The sequence below is a fragment of the Aquila chrysaetos genome, chromosome 19, assembly GCF_900496995.4.
Source record: "Aquila chrysaetos chrysaetos chromosome 19, bAquChr1.4, whole genome shotgun sequence".
Classification (NCBI taxonomy): Eukaryota; Metazoa; Chordata; class Aves; order Accipitriformes; family Accipitridae; genus Aquila; species Aquila chrysaetos.
The window spans coordinates 9,203,694-9,229,568 of record NC_044022.1 but is presented as its reverse complement, the minus strand read 5'-3'; the positions used below and the strand labels follow the sequence as shown (position 1 = coordinate 9,229,568).

Here is a 25,875-nt window from a genome sequence, read left to right as displayed (position 1 = left end):
ATTATTTGCTTTCCCTAGAGGTGCCTCCAAATGAATCATTTCCCTTTGGTTGAATGAATCGGTTCAATTTTTATTCAAATGTATTTACGTATTTTTTCATGTTAAAAAAGAAAAGCTAACACTTGGCAGGATCAGCTTGGCAAGGAAAGGCTGAAGTGAGCAGCTTTGCAATTATAGTTTATTCCTGGTACCACTGGAATGGATGACAAACACCTAGCGACTTTGCTGGGAGAAGAAATGGACCTTATACAGTGGAAGTCACAAAACAAATGGGAGAGATATGAAAGAAAACAAGAGTGGGCAGAGCAAACCTTCAAAGAAAGTCATAAACCTTCTTGTACCTCTCTTAGAGCCCAAATGATTCCCGACACTTCTCTCCTTGATGCCTGTGGCTAGATTACTCAGGAAATTATTTAGGAAATCCTGACAGCTGGGAGAGAAAGGATAAGCTCTGAGATTGGCCTACATTAGCAGGACACACTTTCACTGATCTGTAAGGAGCTGGTGAGGATCCCTACCTGCTGGGGAGAGCCTTGTTTGGCCTCGCATTCTCCTTTCTGGATGGGAGCCTGAGTTTTTGAAAGAATTCCTCAACTTAATTTGTCTTAAACTGTATCTTACTCTTGTCTTTCATTACCTACCTCTTTAGGGAAGAGAGAAAGAAGGGGAATGACTTTCAGAATTAATAATGCAAACCTATGTTATTTGATCATTCCTAAGCAGAAAGGGTGTCCAGGAGTGTGGAGGTTAAAGCAGGGAGAGGAGTTTTGGTCCAATACAACAGTGATACATGCTGTGTGGCCAGCAACAGGAGTCAGGGGAACAGCAAGCATCTCTCCTACCCTGCCACTTCTGTGGGACTGGGAATTCACCAATTCACCAGTTCATCAGTGACTGATAGGTTACTGGGACTTAATTTCATAAACTATGCAGTAGCACTTGGCACAGAAACTTAAGCAGAAATCAGGAATGACAATGAGTCTACCTGCATGAAAGCCATGCATGGCCTTTACCTCAAAGGTTAAGTCAGGGAAATACTTACTTATATTTGAACACAGTAACAACAACAGTTAGAAAAAACCCTTTCATGTTACACTGCTGTACCCAAATCAGCAGAAACATTCATAAAATCATGAATTTATGATTTCCTATCATAAATTCAAACGCCCCTACTGACATTCCTGTAGGGTCAGGCTCTTATGTCTCCATACAAACAATTCTATTTGATTATTCCTGTTTGTACATTTTCTACATCCTGATTTGTAAGCCCAAGAACCTCCCAAATTAAACTAAACAAAATCTTTGTCACATAGGTAAGCAAATGAAGGTGTAGTAGGTTTATTAATGCCAGCAGGGTCAAGCAAATTGAACTTGGTTTTAGAACAAGAAAATGCAACAACATAAATTAGTTATTTTAATGAAATCTGCCTTTTGACCAAGCATATCATCTCAACTTTAATAAGCACTCTCACATACTTTAATAGAGTTTACCTGATAAGCCTTTTTAAAAAAAAAAAAGTGAAAGCCTTATTTAAAAAAAGTGAAAACATTTACTTCCTTTGAAACAAAGCAGAAAAAATCAAAGCCATTAATTCATCCAGAACCTTCTAAAGCCCCAGGATGAAGGAACATGGAGGAAATTCACCAGCAGTGACAAAAATGTCTTTTGGAAAGCATGCTTTTGATCCTCTCAATTAATGTTGCATTGTTACAAGACATGAATGAAACCCAAGTTTTGTTACATTGAAGAAAATGCAGATCAGCAATACCCTGAGGCATAGGGATTTATATAAGAGAGGTATTTTTGGAGTTCAGCTTTTAATGGCTCGATGATTTTTCTGGCCAGTAAATGGGTCTAATTTTGAAAAAGTGCTAAGCACTCAAATACTGATTCTTTGAAAATTCCTTTTAATAGAATTATGCAAAACTCAGTACTTAAGTCAATGTGATTTCTGATATAATTTAAAAAGTAAAAGTCAGTGATGTAGGGCCTTCTCTGCCTTCTCTGTGTTCCCATAAAATTAATTCTATGATTAACACATGTAAAAAACCCCCATAAAGTAATACCTTTCCAGTTTGGCAGAAAAAAAAGCCATCATCCAGGTTTGTTAAGAAGGAACTGTGAACCGATTCCCAAAAGATGGGGATATCCTGCAGAGTCAGCAATCAGCCATATTTCACTTCATGTAGAAGCAAGGCTGATACTGATGTTTAGATGGTATTGCCATTGTAACGCTCTAGTCTCAAGTGGACATTTCTTCCTGAAAGTACTATTTTGGGGGTCTGAAATTCCCATGTGTGGTTTTAACCAAGGTGTAAACTCTGTAATTTGAGGATATCAACAGATATATTCTTGAGTTATTCAGGAAAAGACTAAAATCACTGTATTGGCTGAAATTAGTAGAAAGATAATTGAAGATTTTTCCCCTGGCATTTCCAGAACCTCAATTTTTACACCTATTATTTTTCAAATTAATCAAAATAGGCATTTTGTTCCTATTCAAAAGACACAATGATTTAAAATAACTCTTCAATTTTGTAGGTGTAATATATGAAGTCGAAATCCAAGGTAGTCAGGCAAACACTGAAAAATACATCCCCGTTGCATTTAGTGTGAAAGCAAACACATCACTGCTCACTTCGTCAATCCTGTATTTACCAGAAACAACAAAAGCACCAAAAATACTTCTTCTTCCCCCCTGCAGAGCTGCCTTAGGGTTTCTCAGTAAAACTGATACCTGAATGGCATGACCCCCAAAATGTTTATTCTTGGTGTAATGGAGATGTCAGGTTTATTCTCTATTTGTAGTGAAAACAATGAAAGAAATTTTACTTTCCAAAGGAGAGTTTAGCAGCCCGTGTTAAGTGGTGACTAAATCCATGATCCAAATGTCATTTATGCCAATGGGAAGCTTTCCCTTGATTTCAGTTGGTGATGACTTCAGCCTATCTATGATTTAGATTAAGCTATAAAGTACCTCAGGACAACAATCTGTTCCAAGGTACCTAAGCTGGAATGAGCTATTGCAGGTATCTCAGCTAAATGACATCCCTCTCACAGACTGCTCATGCTCCATTCTAAACCTCACTCCATTGTTTTGGTTATTGTTCCCTGCCAGAAATTCTCTCCGCTGGTGGTATCTCGGCAGCCACAGAAGTTGATTTTCTCTTATGATGCAGCACCAATGCTCTCTGCATGACTGATACCTATTGTAATAAAATATCACTTTGCTCTTTAACCTCTGAAGTCCTTCACAAGAGGTAGGTGAGAAGTGCACCTTTTCATTAGCAGAGCAGTAAAATGGCAGCTATTCAAAAGGCTGAAATCTGAGTCAGCCTAGCCACGTGAGAGGCTGCGCTTGGTCTGTCAAACATACATACATACATAATAGCTTTCCAAATTCCTCTCACAGTGAACAACTTAGCTTATACTCATTTCATGCACAGGTACCATAAGCGAAAATACCGCATACTTGTGCCAGTGCTGAAGCCCAGGTAAGGACCAGAAGCTCTTACCAGTTTTGTGCCTACACACGTAGAACTTGAAGTTTGCGGCATAAACCTAACCTTGTTTTGGCTACAGGCTAGAGAGGCCACCAAGCAGAGCACCTGCCAACCCTCCTCGTAGTGTTCAGACACAACAGACTTATTTTGTGTATCTCAAAGGCCAGTTTTGGATGGCTCTAAGGAACCAGCAATTTATCTTTTAGGAAAAATAAAGCCAATGAATTTTCAACTTCAGTGCCTCTCAGTAAAGCATTTACTTTACCATCACTGAGTCACAGCATTGGGCTAGAGCAACCCACTGAGAGAAGCAGAAGCTATTCACATCCTTTCAAGGCTAGCGAAAACAGCAGCTATCTGCACAGTAAGAAATGTCTACAGCCCAGCCTACGTTACAGATTTTTGCCAAAAGGGATTTATCAGTCAGGGATCACGTGTGATCTGTGACCAGCAGAGATACCCCCAAAAGCAAGCCTGATCTAGAAGTCAAGTTCCTTCATTTTCTTAATAGAGCTTATATTGGAAATCAGGTAACAATATTTGCACTTTTTTTTTTCTGTGCCTCCTACTCAGACCCTTAAGCTCCTAAAAATTCCTGTGAGAAGGAACTTCAATAGCAGCTTAATAGATGCTTGCTTCATATTTTTGCTAATGAGGCAGGCCCTGCTAACTGGAGCTTGGAAGCCAAGATGGTTTAGTGCTGGAAATCCTTTAACACATAAGACATATTACCCATGTCGTGTGGCTAAAGGGTATTTTGCATTCAAGATAATTAATTTAATAAGGTATTGAGAACAATTTTTTAACCAACCAAAAAAAGAGCTCCAATTTGGTGTGCAAGGGCTCCTTGTCTCCCCTGAGATAAGGTGGAAAAAACCACCCCAAACCTGTAACACAGCAGTAAGTACTGATCTGCCTTGCAGGGCTGCTTATAGTGCACTCAAGTGCAATATTAACATTTCAGGACTTCCAACACTTATCTAATTTCATCATAAATGATAGTTTGGACATGACTTGTACAGTATCCTAGCCAACTTGACAAAATCATGATAACAGATCTTGATGTTCTATATACAAAAAGTGAAGAGTGAAAAACGAAGTGAAAGAAGAGCTTTTCTTGTACACTGAAACAAAATGCCCATGCTTGGGACTGAACACAAGACAATGGAGATGGCACTGTTCCTGCTCCTGATGAATTTAGCCTCTATCATACCGACAGCTCATTAAAGCACATGGCTAGAAGAGTCACTTCCTATGCTAGAAAGGCTGGGGAGAGCAAGGAGGCTGCAACTGCTTTAAACACAGCAGATCTACTTGCGAAATTTATCATCAAGGGACTTTGTCTTTGAAGAACGGTTGTGGAATAAACAAAGCACAGTGTAGGTACTTGATCATTTGCTCAAGCCCACTGTAGATGGAAAGGGGCAGAAACTGGGAGATACTACATGGTTCTGCACATTAATGCTATCTAGCTGGAGATGTCCTTGCAACATGGCTTCTGGCTCAGCACAAACTCACAAACCCCTTATAGACAGAGTAGGGAGATGAAAACAGGAATGCCAACAGCCATGCCCAGTTCCCATGACTTGCTTGGCCCAGTCTGCACCGTCCCTACTACCTGTTTGGCACGGCCATGCAAAGACCTGCTGGCTTCAGGGCCGAGCATTCACAGCTCCTTTCACCACAAACAAGGCTCCACACAGACAAGGCTCACCCACACAGAGCAATCTGCAGCTCAGAGCCCTATTTAGACAGGCAGATATATATATAAAAAAAAAAATCCTCTGCATTTTTAAAGGTGCTAACTACTCCTTACTGTCACTGCCTTCCAGCCACGACCAGTGCCCTCAGAGAGTCACTCACGTGCTCAGGATCTTCCCACTTCAACTCCTCATGATTCAGAATATGCATTTCATCTAAGTTTATACAGCACTTTATTCTAATAAATAATAATTATACCTGGAGGGTGAAAGTAAGCACAAAAAGTATCAGCCTGGAGCGTAGGAGAGTTTTCCAGGAAGGTGGTAGGTAAGATATGGGCCAACACAAAGTTAGTATGCTGTTGTAATCTTACACTGACTATTTATAGAAGGGACGTGGATAGACAAGCATAAAACTCTCTTAATCACATGGGCTGCCAACCCATTTCTGAAAATCTGCTGTCTACTTGATCCCTGCTATGCTAAGGGAGCTTCTTTCTTAGGATGCTGGGCATGTTTGCTTGCTGTTATCTATGGTAAATCTTACACAGTTAAAGCAGCACTTTGTGAAAACAGTGCAGCATTCCAGAAATAGCAAGTCTATTTTCTGCAGCACTCCGTTAAAGTCCCCTAGGCCATTACCATCACGTACAGTAGGTTTTGTACGATGAAACAAGTGAGATCTGCTAGGTTTTTCAAAGAGCATTAGTACTAAGTATTAAAATGCCTGCTCCTACTTTATAACTGTGCTTTGCTGGTTGCAACTTTTTTTTTTATGAGTAATGTATTTCAGCAAATCCAAGGCAGTCACCTCTCACCCCTGCGTTTTCCCTTATGGACTGCGCCTGTGAGTCCCACAGAAAGCTCTCTGCCCTGGGCTCACGTTGGCCCCAGCTCACAGCCTCTAGCACAGGGCTGCCCTCACTCTCTCCGTGCAAGCACCTGGACCTCCGCAAGCTGCAGCAGAAAACACGGCACCCAAGATAAAGCAGTGAGTCCCAATAGGGTCACAGAGCCTTTGGATCAAAATGCACTGCAAACCCCTCTCCAGCACAGGCAGGGCAAGCACAAGCCACAAGCCTGCACAACGGAAGGAAGATGAATATTAACAGAGACTGGGAGCAAGTTTTGCTCAGATAAACAGGTAAATTTACCTTTTAGGGCAGAAATCAGGGCTACCGTTTATATTTAGGAAATCAGGTACCATTCCCCTGCTTTTAAAACTCTGTACACATTTTAATTCAAAATACATTATGCAAATATTCCAAATTAAATTATTCCAGGATTCTAAAAATTGTTTTATAAGTATCTGAAATCATCTTCACGTGATGTCAAAATCTTACTAAAAATAATAAAAATTATGATGATGAATAACATGGTTTACACTAAATGTTCCAGGTGTCGAGGCACATAAGTGTATTATTTTTCTGTAGTCTTCCAAAAATCAGTAAACGATTAAGATTTGCAGTAAAATATCACATAGCTGTAGGGTAAAATGCATCATTAAAAAAAACTCCTCACACATTTCAGGATGGAAGCTTGGCAGCTTAACTGAAAACAAGCTGCACTTAAGTAATTTCTACACAGCCAAAAGGACAATATTCTCTGCAGAGCAAATATGTACTACAGCGTGGTGGCTGGAGACAGGAAACACGCTTGTGGTTTGGTTTGCTTCCAAGGTTTTTGTTTTATTTTAACAAACAGCTGCAAGGTGTTTACTCTGAAAATTTAGCACAAGGGCAAAATTCTCTATTGGTATAAATTAGCACCACACGTTTTGGTCATATTTTGCCTATTTCCACCAGAAAAGAATTTAGTGCAAGTTATTTAAATCCTACTGAAAAGCTCTTGCAGTGTGGGTGTCCTCCAGTCCTGCTGTACAGCTCTGCTAGCAATCAGCAAGTTCAAGGGGTTTTGGTCCAAGTCCCCCTGAGCAGGGGGAGGACATATTCACATGCAGAAGTCAATAAAACCTTTTCTGGTCTTTGGAAGAATCGATCCTCTGTTCCCCACTGCAGTTCCCACTCATTCTTACTGAGTGACATAGCAGCACCACCTTGAGTTACTCTCCCATTCCAGTTGCACCAGGGAAATGCCATTCCAGGCATTGTCTACCCAAAGAAAGATTTCGTTGTTCAGATGAAAAAAAGTCAGGAAAAAAGTGGCTTTGGGGGGAAAAAAAAAAGAAAGAAAAAAAATTAAGGAAAAAAGTAAGATGAACAGAGGGCAAAGAAAAGGCCAGAACTTAACACCCCAGCACTGCAGTTCTGCACCATGGTTGTCTGTGCTTTTTGGAGCTTCTTGTGGCCTACAGAAAGTCTGGAGGCACAAGCTACCTTTGCCACTTCCACCCTGGCTCCTTCCTACCCATTCCAAGGAGGCATACAGGGGAGCACTCTGGGATCTTGGTTTCATCCATGACCCCCTAGGAGGATCCAACATTATTTTAGTAGCCTGAAGGGATAAGGTTTCTGTCCTACCTTAATTTTTGGAGGAAGCAGCAATCACAATTGGGACATTTAATCCCACTTAATCACAACTGGGATATTTAAAAGCTTAGCTCAACTCCGTTGATTCTGAGTTACCTCATGGACAAAACTAACCTCTCCTTCAAAAGGGGGTTTCAAATATCTTCTTGCAAACTGTAGTACAAGAGTTCAGTGCAGGTCATGTAATAGCCAGGAATTCTGGGCTACCAAAAATAGTCAGGACATGCTGCAGACCTCTGCAGAAACAGGTCATTTCAAGCTGAGGTGCACATGAGGTAAAAAGATGGTGTGGGCATCTTTAGTAACCCCTTCTGAGGTGAAAAGATTGGTGTGGGCATCTTTAGAAATCCCTTCTGGACCATCATGCATGGCAGTTAGTGAGCCTGCATGTATCTGCCTACCCTGTCACCTGCAGCTACATATTACACATGCTGTAGATGGGCACAAATAAGGCACGTGTGTGACCATGTCCTTTTAACAGGGAAAACAGCATTTTCTAGGTGACAGCCTAGGTTTATTGTCTGTCAGTCACCTCACTCAATTATCGGGTAATACCAGGGGGGCTGCTCACGGTCTCTCAAAATCTCATTGCTCAACAGTCGTCCCCCCTTAGCCTCTGATTTTCCCATTCTTCAAGAAGTAATGCAGCTAGGCTCTTCCCCTCCTTGGCTCATGCCACCTGGGTAGAGTCTGCAGTTAGGCAACAACAAGTTTTAAGAAAAACAAGGGCATTCAAAACAGTGCAAGGCTTTAAATATGTGGCCAGGTAAAGCAAACCTGGAATCCACCAGCTGCTGTTCCCTGATTGCCCTTTTTCAGGAGAAAACTTGCCAATTATGAACAAAGTAATCACATACAAAGTGACCTATAAATAGCTGCAAGTACTGCCTTTAAAAGATAAGCCCCTTCACCACACTTTATCCTCCTGCAAGCTGCAGCTCTCATTGAAGGCCCTGCTGCCCAGCCGTGCCTGTATCCCCACAACTGTGGGACACTGTGGGGTGAACTCCACAAAGCTCCACTGTAGATGTGAAGGGAGGATCTGCCCAGCCCTTGTATTGGCTTAAGTTTTTTAAGGACCACTTCCCTATGAGGGACGACCAATATGGGTGCTGCATGGAAGATGGGATTGTCACTTCACTGCACCCGTCCCAGCTGTAACAGGAACAAATCTGGCTTTGGTTTGCCTCAAGGGCTTTAAACCATATTTTGATACTAGTACTACAGCACAGGAATTATCCTATTACAGTTAAGAGATTACTTGATATGCCTGCTGCTGCCAGCTAGTGCAAGTGTAATGACCTAGATTCCTTATGAACAGCCAGCAGACAAATTAGTTGCAGCCACATGCACCTGTTTGCTCTCCTATAACTAACTGCCTACATATTCAACAAGTTTTTCGCATAGCTACTCAGGCAGGTTAGTCAGAGGTTTCTATTCCACCAGTGATCTGAGCTGGGGAAAAAAGCTGTTAGAGGATTCCCCACATCCCTGCACTTGATGGTAATTACTTTACGTAAGGGAGAAGCTGGCACAGGCCAGTTACCTGCAAAGAATGGCAGCCTGGAGGAGGGGGAAACACAACAGCCTTTCACATGATGACATTTTTCTGCATGTTTAGTTGAGCGTTTGATATACCAGAAGAGCTTGCCCATGTCTGATTAGTGACCTCCTTGTAGAAATGCATGTCACACTTGACACACTACGCACTAGGAAACCTGTCCTGCTCTTGGGACAGCAAAACTGAGGGGAATGGGTGTGAGGTTGCTTAGTCTGAGGGGCTCAGAAGCCAAATGTGTTTCCAGAGGAGCTCTGATAAAATGAGATGCCTTGCAAAATACTGGATATGGTTTTACTATCAGAACATGCAGAGGGAAGAGAGAGAAGGAAGGTGGATGAAAACACCTCAGCTCTGCTTATTCATTCAGGTGAAGGTCTTTACCATTCTCTTCTGCATTTTCTGAATAATCCTGCCATGAAGACCTAGGATGCACCTAGATGTACTTAGATACCTAGTCCCGCTGAATGCAGTCAGTGTTTAGTGCACAGGCTCCCTATAGAGCGCACAAGGATCCAAACCAGCACATTCATCTCAGTACTTACAACTACTTTCAGCTAGGGGACAGGACAGGCTGAACGTGGATGTGTCACTGGGTGATATGCAAAAATAATCCCGGGAACAGATGTAGGCCTCTCCCCTCCCAGGTAAGTGCTTTTGCCATTCATCTACGGAGCCAAGCTCGCTCCTGTGAACATAAGGGGTTTGGTCCCAGGAACACTGCATGCCCTCTGCACAGTGGCCCAGCTTCAGCTGCGGGAGGGAGAAGCAAAGTCTCCACTCACTCCAAATACCCTCTGGTTTAGTAGTTACATCACTCCTGGGAAGCCGAAGATGAACTGCCTAAGGAGGCAGAGAGCTGAACCTGGGTGATTAATTTCCTTTGAAAGCACACCCATTTTGAGGCCAGCAGTTTTGCAAAGAGCAGTGGTGGTCTGCAGAGACCTGCCTAAGGAACAGGCTAGAAACACCCACCATAGCTTCCACTAAGCTTGCTAGATGGCACAAACCTTGGTTGCAACACAGACCGTGGCCTATCCCTGCCAAAATACCCAACGAGCCAGACTCCTTCCTACCTCAGCCCTGATATTGCATGTTTGGACACCACTGCCCTAAACAATCATTAAAAAACACTCCAGAAAAGTGGACTCAGACAGAGGTTTAAAAGCGAGCGACATTTGCAAATGTTTTTGTGAGGGCCTTGCTCTTGCACAGGTAGGTTAAATAGGGTCTGCAGACTAGTGGATGGAGCTTCTCAGGAGCCTTTCACGAAGCAGTGTTTAGTTCTTTGACACAGACCTGTTCAGTGCTGCCAACAGTCATGCTGTGCTGGGGTGTGCAAAAGCACAACTCCAGGTGTTGGGGGAGCTCTCTGGTCAGGAGAGTGCCTAAAGAACAGAGGCACTTGAGAGGTCAGAAAGCCAGAGGTGATGTTTTTTAAGTCATGGTTTTAGATTCAGGTACTGAAATTATTCCCATGTCTTGCCCTTGAGGCTTATTATCCTTTATTGGATCTAGACCCCAGTACTCAAACACTTAAGACATGGGCACAGAAGAAATCTAAAGACAGACTGTTACTCCCATGATGTGAATAAAAACTCCTCACCACCAGTTTTGCGCACCATGAGGAAGCAACTGGACCAGGCAAAGCAATGCCATGTCAGCCAGGAGGAGAGTTCAATGCGTATTTAATGCTGGCCCTTGCCAGAGGTGAGAGCACCAGCGGCTGCACATCAGCCTGCACATCATTAGAGGCTTTCTGCTTGTTTACACAAGATAAATGACCGCAACGCAGTCTGAGCGAGTTGGTCTGTGATTTCCTCAGGTATGCCGCTGCCCAAACTGCTTGGCCAGACTGTCATTTGGCAGAGATTTTATTGTCTAAAATCAGGGATATACAATGGCTGGTCAACAGCTGCATTCTGCCAGACCTCAAGGCCTAATCCAAAAAGCCCCCAAAATGGGCTGCAGCCAAAAGCACATGTGGACAGTGAGACATCTGGACAAGCAGAGCCCTGCGCTCATCCCGATGAGCAGTGCCCCTCACTGTCTTCATCTTAAAACTGTCACAACTCTATCCAAAGGGGAATCGGCTTAAAGCACTGGTGTTAAACTATTAGTCATTTATTGTAAAATTAATCCCTCATTTAAACTCCAATCCCTCCAAAACCCTGCTTCCAAGCCTTCCTTCTTGTTACCTCTAGTTCTTTTCTTTTAATAAAAAAGGCAGCATATCTCTGAGAGCCGCAGTTCATTTCAATCTCCAGATGTACAAACATCGCTATAAGCCAGTTTGTATGTCATAAATGAAGAACTGATGGGTTTTATCAAAAACAAACATATGCACACATACACACACGCTCACACACAAAACAAAACAGAAAAAACACAGCAGGGGGACAGGAATGCCAATCTCTGAGTTAAAAGGCCATTTGAGGCCTCAGAAAGTTCACTTTGTTCCTTGTTAACAGTTAATAAAATTTTATCCCCAGCTATTACTACATAAAAATAACTTCTGCGTTCAAGCACATGGTTTAAGGAAACAATACTCCAGTGTCATAATTAGCTTAAATCAAGCATGAATTAGAAATACTATAAAAATGACAACTTGTACAATATCATCACAAGTTATTTTAATTATGTGCAATTCCATTAAAAAGGAATAGCAATTTGATAAAGATAGTGGTTTCTTTTTAAAAAAAAAATCACTATTTTTCTACAGATTCATGTATCCTTACGTTACATAGGGAAACATGACATACTGAGGGGTGAAATCTGGGCAAATTCTCATACAGAGATTTCTGGCCATTCAGATTAAACATAAAATGTTAAAACATTAAAACTTTTCATGAAATGGAAAATCTCAGAAAAAATCCTGATCAGAAGTTTCAAGGCTGAATTAAATCTAAAAACTAAACCCAGAAGCAAAGAACTTTTCATTTGCTTTGTTGACTGAATCCTTAGAACAGGATTTACCCTCCATCTCGATGACTAGAAACTTGATTTCTAATGAAACTGTGCTTTTTATAACCACATGACTCCTGGAGCTGGAGTTTTACGGAAAAAGCTATGAAATATCACGAGTCAAGATAAAATGAGCGGTGCCTGTACTTAGTCCCTCACATTGGGAAACTCTATTTTGTGAGATTTTGCCCTTTTTCTTCCTTTCTTTCATAAAACGGCTCTTCTGTATTCTTGAGTATATCGGAGTCTCTCAAAGGACTGTAAGATGAGGACACTGGGCTGCCCCTGGGGTGCTGCCACTTTGATTTTCACCCGGGGGAACCACTCTCACAATAGCGACAGCCCCTGTGCTTCCCAAAAAACCACGAGCCCTGCGGCTTCAGAAAGACTGCCTTGCAAGGGCTCCCTTCCACGGCATGCCTTTTCCCAAGGGTGAATGAAGGCGTTTAAGAGCCCTCCTCTCTTGTGACCACGCCATTTGGGTGGCCGAGAGCACAGGGGAAGGTTTCGAGATGTTGTTTCAGTTGTGGAGGTGCATGCCTACAGTTAGCCACCCGTCCCCCCACCACCCGAGTGGGCCTCTCACAAACCACGGGGCGGCGGGTGAGGGCCACACCAGGGAGCAACCCCCAGGCAGGGCCTTGGCTTGCCCGACAGCCACTTCTGCCTCAAACACTGTAAACCTTCTCCTACCGCCCACGGCGCCAGTTTCAGAGGGACTCGTCACCCCATTATCCTCTCCCCTCACCTCCCTTTTGCAGCCTCCAAGGGAACCCCCTCCCACCCAAACTGCGACACCTGCGTTTGAGATGGAAGGAGGCTGGGACAGTATCTGGCCATGCTACCTCCCGTCCTGGTTTTGAGCCCATCTCTCCCCACGCCACCACCACTGGTGGTGCGTAACTGCTTTGAAGACAAAACCCCACACTGATCATACGTGTGAGGCACACACAGAAATGGGCACGCACGCAATATGGCGGCCTTTGTCTCTCAAAGCCCCTCAGATTTAGCCATGAGGCGTCATCTGTCTCACACCATCCCAGGGCTGTGCCCTGCGGCGGGGTGGCCCTAGGCCATGCCCCACATGCCACCAGCAATGGCACCATCGATCAGCCAGGCTGTGGCAGCCCCGGCCAAGGGTCCCGCTCCTCTGCCTGACAGGTTTTGCTGTGGTGACCGATGGGGACAGGTGCCCCAGCAGCGGGGTGGCCTCAGCCGGGCGGGTGCCATCCCCGCTGCACACTCAGACAAATGCCGTCACGGTGCCCGGGGGGCTGCGTGAGAGCAACACCTGCCTCCGCCATGACGGCTGAGGGGACAGTGGCTGCTTGGGGCGTACAGGCCCATAAAGGCCTTGTCCTGTGACAGCCAGTAAATAAAATGGCTGTGGGGTGTGACGGGGTGGCAGGCGCTGCCTCTCGATGCCCCCTGTACCGTGCCGAGGTGCTGAGCCGCATCAACCAAACATGCCTCATGGAGGTTAATTTGCTAGGCGAAATTATTTGCTACCATGGAAACAAGTGAAGAATGAGCAAAATCATTACAACTGAAATACCTATTTAACAAGTTAGTTACTTGCAATGAACTTTTATTCCCTTCCTCCCCGCAACTGGATTTGCCTGAAACATCAAATACTCATCTTCCCTGTGAAAAAGAGACAGTTAAGGCCTTCTGGCAATTTACATTTATTAGAAGACTCTATTTTTGTCTTCATCTAGTCACATAGCTTGGATCATCCACATGTCTTCTGACTAAAACCCTGAAAACACAATGTCCAAGGCTTTGGGAACACTCTGTATTTGACTAGCGCCAAGTGGAATGTATTACTAGATTACACATATGATCTTCGTTATCTGGGATATTTAGCATTTGGCATGGGACCCCTAGAAGATAACATGCCAGAATCACTTACTGTGCGTTGGGAGAAGAAAGAGCAGCCTCTCCGTGAACGGCACAACACTGCTTCCACATACAGAAGGGGAAAAAACACCCTGGAAACCTGTAAAATCCTCAGTTCTTACCTTTAAATTCTTCAACCACAAAAGCGACATAATAAAACTGGGTGGGGGTGACTTTTTAGGTACTTCCTTTTCAGGTTCTTTAAAGATTTGTTCATAAAACCTTTTAAAAATTATGCTTAATTTTTTTTAAAACAGCCCCTGCTTCTAGTTCACACCAAAATAACATTATAAACATGCTTCATGCTGTAATAAAGAGTAGTTTCATTACTGATATTTTAACACCTTTAGCATGTAGATACATGTATCTATAAATGGTCATGCAGACTCAGAATCTGTGAAATTATATTAATAAGTTTCAGCATGTAAAAATATCACTTCCAAAGATCTGGTGAGGCGTGTATTAGGAAAGGGGAAGCTGTCAGTGACTGCAGCACAGAATTTGGCTCTCCCTGTGAAATACCCGAGATGCGAGCAGAAGTCCGCCAACGCAGAGCAGAAACGTGGTAGCTTGGGCTTTGTCACATGTGAAAATTGTTTTGAGGGACAGCAGAACAAAGGCTGAAAATTTGGCTCGAAACAAGTCTTTGTTATTCTATATCAATTATTTTGAGATGACGAGACCTGATGCTTAAATGCAGGCCTCAGACATTTCTGTTTCAAGCCCATAATTTGTGTTGCACTGAAGTATATCATTAAGTAAGTTGTGCAGTTTTCATTAAAGGACACCAAGAAAAAAGTAAGAGAAAAATTACAACTGCAGAACAGGTCCAGGGCCAAATATAACTAAGCCGAATCCTTTGCTGATTTCATACACATTAATGGAGTTAACAATCAAACTTATTTTTCCTGCATCTGAGTATCAGCCAAGAAAAATATCAAAAGCTTACTTTTCCAATATATTTGTAAAATAACTTTGCTCAAAGTGCTTCCAAAGAGGACATCGGATGATGTGAAACAGTCCTTACATGCTTATTCATCACTATTTTGTGAAGAAAGAGTAACTGTACAGAAAAAAGGAAGAGAAGCAAGAACAGGAAGCAATGAATAGCCTGCATATTTTTATCTCTTGGAAGTAAGGGCCCAAATTCCACTATAATATCTGTACTATTTACCATGTTTTCTGCTGCTTGCAGTTACAGTCAAGTGAGGCAGGGATTACAGCGTGGTTGCACATCTGTGCACCACTGTGCCATACAGCCATCCCAGAATTCTTCTGTAGGCCAAGTATTTTTTAACTCCTTTTATATGACTGACATGGTAAGGCAAGATTTGCAAGGAAGGCTTAACGTTCATTAAACCAAATGATACAGCTGGAGAAAAAGAAGACAAGCTTTTAAGCACACAAGACTTTCAGATTTGCTTCTCTTTCAGGACGGAAGAAGAGGACAACAGCACAAGCAAGCATCTGCTTTTTCCATCTAGATCATCTTGCGTCACTTACATCCTCATGCCATCACAGCTACACCACTACCGTTAAAAACCTTAATCCTCTGAATGCTAAATAGCCATGTCCAGACGTCACAATGGTTTCTTTGAATAAATACCATTAATGAACATTAAAATGCCCCAAAGTAAGTCTGTCCAAAGTGGGTGCCACCACATTTTATGAAAGTGCCCTGTATATAAAACAAGGACACCTGACATATAAAGTGGTATAAAAATACAAACTGACTTGTGCTTCTAAGTATTTCCTGCCCTTTTGAACTTTTGCACTTGTTCATTAATTTCAACAAATATTGAGGTGAGCCAGCTGCTGAGGTGAGAGGATTCATATAAATCCTGCACAGATGTTTGCTAACTTCAGATAGGAGCTTTATTATCTACAAGTCATTAATCAACCATTAACAAGTAAGTGTTATGGAGTCCCAGTATTAAGGTTCACTGCCAGAGGAGAATAAGGGATTTTGCAGGCTAGCTGTGTCTAGAAGAAGGGGAACTAAGAGCTGAGACAGGTCTGAGATAAAACATTTGGAGGAGATTAGAAAACATGAGAAGTCATTTTGTTGCTCTTCAGCTCGCCTTAAGACAAAGCACTTCACAAGAGTTAAGCATTTACACAACAAACTGAGTGGAAAGTTCAAACTTATCCATCAGTTTGGTGATGAAGAGGAATGTGTTTTGCACAGCCAAACAAGGAAGTTAGGCACAGGTGAGAATTACTGCTCCTGTGAACAATAATAAACACCATCCAAAGTGTTACGCTCTAACTGACAGACTTTGAAGCTACAGAATCCCCTGCTCTGGCTCCGGGGTCCTCAGACTTCACCTGATACCTCTCAGTATGGCCACAGACTGCAGTTCAAAACAACAGAAGCAGCTAAATTGTTGCATGCCACAGGCAGAGGACAGACATGACTGAGGCAGCATCCATCAGTTGTGAAAGCTGCAGGGTCTGTCAGGTAGGCAAAGCATTGCCCTTACTGCAGAACAAGGAAACATTTTCCTCTCTTCAGCCCTGTCCACCACAAAGTTTCTGCCAACTAGCCTTACAAGAAAATCCTTCCACACACCAGATCTGGAAATAATTCTCATATGGGATATAGACGCAAGACATTTATACTTAAGAAAGCGTAAAATTCTTAGGTGAAAATGGACATGCTGAGTATTATCCCACTCAGTGTCTCTCCATCTATGTCCAATTTCTGATACTTACGGAGCAGGCAATAAAACAGACAAAAAAATAAAAGTGAAGAAAAATGTTCATGTCTGAACCCCAGCAGGCAAATGACAGAAGATTGAAATATAAGCATCAAATATAGTTAATTCTCTTAATATTGAGGAGCAATTGAAATATAAGCATCGAATATAGTTAATTCTCTTAATATTGAGGAGCAAGTCTTAAGACAGCTTGAAGGGAAGACATTATGGAGACATAAGTGTATAAACTGCAGGAAACCCTAAAGTCCAAGGGCTGAGAGATCCCATCTCTTGTCCCCTGTACTCTCCAGGTATTGCTACTCCCCATAGCCATAGTCCATCTCTAATTTCACAACCTCAGTTATGAACATGTCATCTATTCCCAAAAGGTGGTATCACAATTATGAACATAGCTACAAATAAAAGGAAGAAATAATAGTAAATGAAGAATAAATATTGTAGTACAGACAATCTAAACAAATCCAGTATTCTCATGAAGGGGCTACAAAATACCCATTCATCTTGTTTGAAAGACCTGGAAACAAAGTCATGGCCACAGAAGAAATTTTACAGACAGAGCCAGAACACATGTTGCTGGCTCTCAGTCCTAGGCTCAGGCCACTAGACTACACAAAAAGGTGCAAACGCCTTTAGGAATTCATTTCTAAGTTTCCTCTTTTATGTCATAGCCAGCAAAAAGACCTGCAAGTAGTTTCAAGTCATTTTCCTTTCCTATGTTGCAACTCTGATGTTTTCACAGAATACTTTCACAGGTTTCTGAAATACTGTAGAATTCTACACAATGACAAATATGAAACCAGGTATTAGACCAAATACAAAAAACTTTCCAAGCTTGCATACTGATTACTTAACACAGCACAGAGTAGGAAAAAATACTCCTTACAAAGCCATATTTTAATTTCCCTTAATAATGTTTCTTCATAAAGAGCTCTACACAGCTGGAAGCACTAACAGCCTACCAGATGGTTCCCTTCTTAATAAACACTTATGTTTTGTAAGTTTAAAGTCTAATGAACTGTAGTGCAGGAAGACAAAAGTTATGTATGCAGAGTGGTTCAAATGGCAGGTCAGGGCTGGGGCTGGACAGGGGACTAGCTCCACAGAAACTCCCATTTCTGTGGTAGCTCTATGTTGGCGTAGGGAAGGAGGAGGAATGGCTGATCCTGGCAGAAGATGAAGACAAAGAATGCTGAATGCTTCACACCCACACACCCCCACATGCTCAGGCCCACAAGTGCTAATGCTGGACAGGAGAAGGCTGTGACCACCAGATCCTGGCACACAGCATTGTCCTAAACCAGCAGGTGCTTCCAGAGCCATGGAGAGCCTGTACCATGCAGCAGGCCATGACAGAAACTTAGCTCAAATTAAATTGTACAATCCCACAGTAAGCACGCCTGAGTTATGCCTGGCACTGCATAAGCGTACCAGGCAGAAAGTAGGAAACAGTCATCTTCTTCTGCCCATGCCATCTCCCCAGCAGGCGATCATACTGAGCAGCCCAAATGTTGCATGCCTGGTTGCAACTTGCGGAGCCGCTCTGCTTGCCCAATTGCATATAAACAGCTTAGTGTGCCAGCACTGCAGAAACTCCCTCTAGATCAGCCGGCGTCTGGGCTGGGTCTATCACATCTTTCAGCAGGCTTTATAGTTGTGCAGCTACTGAGCAGCCTGGATTGTGTTCAACAACCTGGTGCAGACAATAGCTCAAAAACATTTCAAGTTTTGGGCTGAGAAACTGGAAAACACTACAGCCAGAAAAACTCACTGACTCACCTTGAGACTGATCTAGATCTGTTAAGTGCTTTGACAAAGATCAAAGATGGTGCAGACTGGCGTCTTTGGGCCAAACTCTTCATTTTCTGATTGGAAAGAGAAACAAAATGAAATCATAGGTGAGATTGGGAACAATAACTGCATGCATACAGACTTGCCGCAGCCAGACTCCTATTTCAGACCATGGGAAAAAGGTTGAGTTATTGCCATCAGCAACCTTGGAGGGGGAAAATGTTTGTAAAATACCACATATTGAGAAAAACAGGAGCGTGACCAGAAAGCCAGTGATAAAGAAAAGCTGATAATTAGTGTCTATATACAGATACCTGAGGTACACTGCACACATGAAATAAACACCCAGAGCTTGTTCTCAACCACTTTTTGTCCCTTTATCAAATATCCAGATGGTGGCTCAAATTTCAAATGCTTCATACATTTCTGTGACAGGTCTGACATTTACCATAAATCAAGGTTTGGATTCTACCCACCTAACCTTATGTGCTACATTGGGCTACCTTTTTCTTCCAAATCTTTAGAGATGAGGGCATTTTCCTTCCCTACTAATCTAGCTGGAGCATTACGTCTTGTCTCTTAGTAGTCAATAATGACATTTTTTTCATTCCTGATTATGTATGGGACAAAATAGGAAAGTGAGAGGCAGGGCAGTTCTTAGCACAGAACTAGGAAGGGAACAGGAAAAAGGAGATGCTCAGAGAAGGTAGCAGGAAAAAAAAGACAAAGCATAGGGAAGAGATGAAAATGTCAGTGGCTATCAAGGGAGCATGGATTCCCATTCAGTGAAGTTGAATACTACAATAAAAATACACATTTCCCTGAACACAAAGGTATTCACCACTGTATCCTTTCCCTCTTGCAGCCAGAAGCAGGACAAAGGAGTCCTGACCCTAACTCTGGAGCTGTTCTCTAGAACCGGTTGTACAGCCTGCTGCCAAGGTGCATGACCTCTCCTCTCACTGACACTCTACCAGAGGGGTGGTTGTTACCTTATTTAGCTCAAATATTTTTTCAGAATAAACTGGTGAACAAAAGGACCAGGGTTGAACTCCTCCTGAGACCCTGACAGGACAGTATGCAATGCTAGAGCGGTCCCTTACACCAGCTTGGTAACCACTGAGAGCCCACAAACAGGTGAACCTTTGACAGTCATGAAGTCTCTGTTCTCAGCTAATTGCAAAGCAAGACTTTCTTCCTTTATACTAAAAATAACCACTGACTACCAGGAACGGGTATGTTAGGAAACAACTGATTCTTCTGCCAGTGTATGTGCTCAATGCGGCACACATTTTGTTTGGGCAGGTGCACAGCGTGCTCCCCTCAGAGAAATGAAACTCTACAGTGCTACGTGCTTTACTTGCTTTTAACAAGTGCATTTCTTCTACTCATTGCAGTGCATTTGTTATCATGTCATTGTTTTGGTTCCCCCTTTATTCATGTAAAGCACGCTTGTCTGTTTTGTCAGATACTCAGTTACAGCTATTGTGTAGCAATTGTTATAAATTCAACTGTGTAATTTCAATTCACCTTTAAAAATCATCCCCTCCTCCCTCTTTCTTTCATCAAAAAATAACCTTCTCAAGACTGATAAATTAAGCCTGGGAATGTTTAGCTGTCTTCTATCCAATCAGAAAATAACTGGATAATAACTTAACAGATTACTAACAACATAGATGCCCATTTTTGCTAGCTTTGAGCAAAAAAGAAAGAAAATACTTTGCTACATTTTTCTAGTGAATTAAATCAGTTTGTCTTACTGGTAGCAAATCTGAGAAGCCATTAGCATTTTAAAAAGTAGCATATCTACAAATATGAAGGCAAAAAGAGATCTGTGTAACAATCCAGCCTAACATCCTACAGAAGACAAGCCACAGACTTCCCCCAGCCAGCATTTTTTGTAGGATATAAAGCTTCAACTCCCAATTGGAAATTTACTGCAAGTCTGATTATTGGGCAGGTGGCTTTCAAGGGGTGGTTAAAACTAGAGCATCTCAGCTCCTGCGAATGCAGTGAAGGTTTGGTTATGTTTTCAAAGAGATCTTAAAATGCTTTGGCTTCTCAGGTCTGAAAAGGAAGCCACTGAAAAAAATGCTGCATTTTAAAATCTCTCTCAATTATGGCAATTTTTTTCATGCTTGGTTTAGCAGCACTGAATAGAGCCTGTGGCAGTGAGATTCCAGTCTTGATTTAAGTATCTGAGGACCAAGGTAAAGATTAGGACTACAGCAAGTTTAATAAGAGCTCAAATGACTGGCAGAGTCACAGAATAATTCAGGTTGGAGGGGATCCAGGAGGTCTGTGGTCCAGCCTCTCTGGACCTGCTGAGAGCAGGCTGCTCCAGACTGCCTCCAGTCCAGGTCTATGTTATCTCCCAGGATGAGATTCCACAGCCTCACCAGGCAGCCTCTTAACACAGACCTAAGCTATTAAGCAAAGCTTACAAAAAAGAGCCTTAAAACATAAAAAGATCACTGATGAGATTTGGAAGAGGAAATTTTTCACAGCAAATGTGAAGTGAGTCAGGTCAGCTGTATGCAAATAAAAACATTACACAGAGACATTGACTACAAACAGAAAGGGTTTTTTTGTTTTTATTTTGCTATGTACAGAGTTTGGGAAGAGAAAATAAGTGACCATCATGGTAACTTGAATTAATTTACTTTGAGAAGGAAGAGGACAAATTAATTTTTGGCTAAGCTGGACCCAGATGCCTGCTCTTCTCAGTTTCACTGCGTTGACATGTGCAAAGATGTCACCCTGGCAATGCGGAGAGGAGAAGACACATCCTGGACAGCTGTAGTGAGAGCAGATGTTTGGGAGCAAAAGGAGATGCAATGACCAATTATCTAAGCGTGGGACACAGAGAAGCATTTCTCAACATGTGTCCCACATCATAACCTCCCATTTTTTCATGTAAATATTAGAAAGGTCAACACAGAGAGAAATCCTCATACTTGCTGGCTGAGTCACACCCATGTGAAATGTATCATAAAATCAGTATCTATAATGAATGTTTACAGTGTGCCAGATGCAAAGATGATAATCTTGTATCAGTCAGGACAAACTAGAATTATTTTTGCCTTCCTCATGTTCAAAAGCTTGAGTTCCCACTCCCCTCCCCTCTGATTCAGGTTGAACTTCATACTTTCTGCATTTCTGGTGGTGGTTGTCTTGACTGCTTTTTTAACAGAAACAAAAAGGTTTGCTTTTTCAGTTGTTGGAGTGGTGGTAGTATTTGGCCAGCTCCTCATCTGGCATAAACAGACATAAGGTTATAGATTTCAAAAGAATTAATTTACACCAGATAAAGATCAGACCTACACTCTGAAACACTGTTTTGTAAACTGTGATGGTAGGTGGTTCATGAGCAGTTCAGCCCACCGTGCTGAGGACAGTAACCTTGCAAACCATCACTGAAAATGTGCTGTCTCCCCTCAGGAATAAGAACCCCTATGGATTGCAGGCTTACAGTAGAACTTTCACAAGCATCTCACAAGTCATCAGCTGGAGGAAAAATCTATTCCTGACTGCTAATATTCAACTAATTTTGCCTTGCAGTTGAAGTGGATAATGGTATTATAGGGAATTTATGTAAATTAATATATTGCTGAGTTACGATATTCATTCCCATTCTGTGAAAAAGGTAACATACAAAGCATCTGGACGATGTCTTCAAAAAAATTGGAACTGAAGATAAAGCACTCTCTTGTACTTTGTGTATATCACTTAACTATATTAAGCTTATAAAGAGAATGGCAGAGCATGAATTAAATAAAGAAAGTGTGAAGAAATTCATGGTACTTACTATTTCTTTTGTGATCACAAAAACTTCAAGTAACAGATACACAGTGTTTATAATATTTTACAAGTATCTAGAGAAGTGAAAATCTATGCAACAAGCAGATACCCTGCTGCATCTACAGCAAAGGTGCAGGAGGTCAGAGCAGGTGGGCTAATGCAGGGGCTGTGTGCTGTGGTTCCCCAGGAGCACGCTCCCCACGCTGCCAGGTTATGGTGCCTGACCAACAACGATGGTCAGAGACGTGCAGGAGGATTCCTCTCACCCAGCCTCTGACTTGCACACCTGAGCTGTTTGCCCTGTGCTCCTTTTATAGTCAACAGAAAGAAAAGGACACATTTAGCGCAGAGTTCATCTTGTCCTAAAAGTGCTAGAAGTTTTCCTCCACTGACTAAAAGAAAACTAAGGTGACCAAGAAAATTGAGTTAATCAGCTCAATCCTCTCCTTGCTATCTGAGCAAAGGACAGGGAACAGACAAATTTGTGAGCTCAGTAACATAAGGAACAATTGTCTTCTCAGAGAGTGGTTTGAGCTTAGGATGAGAAAATGATATTACCCAATGTCTATTTAAGAGATTCACACACAAAATAGTGGAAAAATGTATTCAGTTCCTGACTGACAGGTGAACGCAGCAGAAATGCCTCCTCAGCAATGTGCAGACACCCTTGTAAAAGCCTCCCCAGAGATGAAAGGATTTCAGGCTCCTGATTTACAGGCGGCTCGAGAAGTGGGTCAAGGCTGGGGCATCTGCCAGGGTCATTTAACTGGGTGACAGGGACAACACTCAGATGTGCCAATACCTTGAGCTGAGGATTGCACTCAAGTGGCTAAGCTCTCCCTCTCACTGCTTTATTTTTCTGATAAAAGGAAGTCTGATTTTAACAAAGCCTACTCTTTAAAGGTATCTAAGTTAATAACCATGAGGGATTTCAGCCATGCAGACTCTGTTCTTGTTGTCTGAGCAACAAAATCCACCAGTAGCACACCATTTCTGGTTTAGCCAGACATGAACCAAAGAACAGAGCACAAATCTTTACCAAAAACTGTAAGGCAAAGTTCAACTAACTGCCTGACAATCAAAAAATCCAAACAATCCTCAGCACCTAGCAGTTAATTTTCCAGGACCATTGGGCATCACTCTTTCCCCTGTATCACCAGGCTACTTAGGAGAGGCAATAAATCATTTTTTCCTACATGCTATAACCCAGTATTTGTTAGACTTACAGTGTATGGTTGTCTAAAAATACCAGAAATAACAAAAATCTCTTATACTTTGGTAGAGCAAGAAATGGCCCTATACTGACCTATAACATTCCTGAGCCCTTATAAACAGGGTGAGAAGATGACTGCATTTGAACTGCTGGCTCAGGCAGCAGAGATGTCTAGGTCCCACGGAGAGCCCATTTACCATAAAGGCAGAGCAGGTGACAAAACTATGTGCTTTTGTTTATGCTGGCAGAATACTTTTACTTACAAGGACTTTCCTAAAAAGAAAGCCATTTTTGGATGGATACCCGAGGAGAAAACAATTGCAGGGGCACAAGAGGAAAGAGCTATCAACACAGTGGAAGCAAAACCACATCATCATGGAGCAGCAGCTGCTAGAGCACAGAGCAAAGACAGAGACTAAAGGCCATCTCAGAGTAGAAAGAAAAATGGATGAAAGAAACCAGGAGCAAAAGATGTTCTACCAACTACCTCCCAAAGGATACGAATCTTTGGAAACACCGATATGGATGTGTTCAAAAGATCTTACCCATCTACGTCAAAAGCTGGAGGTGTGGAAGATTACTAAAAATGTGGAGGAGAGGAGCGCCAAATATTTAGCTTATGGGTCCTACTGCCAGCTGCACTGCACCCACAGTGCTCAGACCAGCAACTCTAGTTGTGGTGGTTTTGATGAAGCCCAAAGTTTCCTTTCAAGCCTGACACAAAGCAGGAAGGTTAACACATGGACATGATTCTGCCCCAGTTTCTGTACAGCAAGGCTTTCTCAGGAGCAGTTTACAGATGACAGAGAGAGGAGATTCCCCCCACTCCACATGGATACTACAAGCAGCATTAAGTAAACAAACAATAATTTGATATAGGCAGTTCTTGGGTATTAGATTCCACGTGACCTGCCAACTCCCTTTCTTTCCTACTGCCACCATGAGGGACCAAAAAACCCAAACCAAGACTAGGAAACTCAAGAACTAGAACACATTGTTTTATGCATAATTTTCAGTTTTTCTCATGGACAGACAGAGGAAGGATTGCTAATGCTAGTTCATAATTAAAGCAGCATCAGGAGGCACATCACAACAGCAAGTTATTGTAAGCCAGCACAGCCTGCCAAGGTGATTTCAACCTAAGGACCAACTATGCAGATGACTTCATTAAAATAGGGGCTTTTTCAGTCTTCATCAGAGAAAAAACTGCTACAGCATATGTCTGTGGGATGACAGGAATTGTCCATCACTTCACTAAACAATGCCAGAGTGTTCCTGGACAGCCGAGATTCCCAGCACTACCAGGTGTGATTATGGAAGCAACTCACCAGATCCTCAGCTAGGATCATAGTAAACAGGACAGAGACTTGCAGGAAGAAGAAATCTCTGCTTAAGGAGCTTTAAGTTAAAAAAACTTATATATAAGGGTATGAGATCAAGTTATCATCAAATTTAATGGCAAATACATACTTGATCCATCTTTGCAGAGTCAGACAAGTAAAGGGATGAAGATTATGTATGACTACCTTTACTCTTCCAATGCTGTTAATTTGCTTGAATTTTATCCAGTAAACTGTTGCTGTACTTGTGATCAGAATCACAAAGAAACACATTTTTATGGTAATGTGATACCATATTTCAAGTCTCAAACCATAAATACTGTTTTGCTTAGGGTGCAAAATGGTTAATTTTCTGCACACGTCGTATGAGTAAATATTAAAAATTGCTGAGCCTCCAAAACATGATAAGTAGTTACTTGAAATCTTCAAGGAGGCAGCAAAAAATCCTAAGAGTGACTCCTTGTGTTACCAAATATTGTCTTATGTAAAATACTCAGGGTTGGTTGGAATCTAACCCCTCTAAGAAGAGAGAAGTAAAACACCAGGAACTTATAAATACGGCTAAATGACTGCAGCTGCTACTGCTGACACAGTTACACTGGCATAAAAGATGTCTCTGCTGCATAGTTTGTTTTGATAAATTTGTAGAAATAAGCTCTATCAGTATAATCACTCTTACTCATGTTACTTCAATCCACTTCAGAGTTGCATCAATTTACTGGTATTGGTTACTAAACTAAACAGTCAGTACAAAACTTCTCTGTAGGTCAGCCACACATAGTCCAGTGACTCCAGTTAAGTCCAGCAAAGGAGGGAATCTGGTCCAGAATTTTCCAAAAGCATTAACTAAACACTGCACTTCAGTGTCACCTTTTATCAGGGTGTTTTGAATGCCTTCT

General features: G+C 42.2%; 1 protein-coding gene across 1 annotated transcript in view; it reads right to left on the bottom strand.

Annotated features, from left to right (window-relative positions):
• ARHGAP20 (Rho GTPase activating protein 20) overlaps positions 1-25,875 on the bottom strand; it is a 62,547-nt gene that overhangs the window by 33,570 nt on the left and 3,102 nt on the right. Inside the window, 1 exon segment of the mRNA XM_030042886.2 lies at positions 18,611-18,696. Within this exon segment, the coding sequence (XP_029898746.1) occupies positions 18,611-18,696 (86 nt within the window).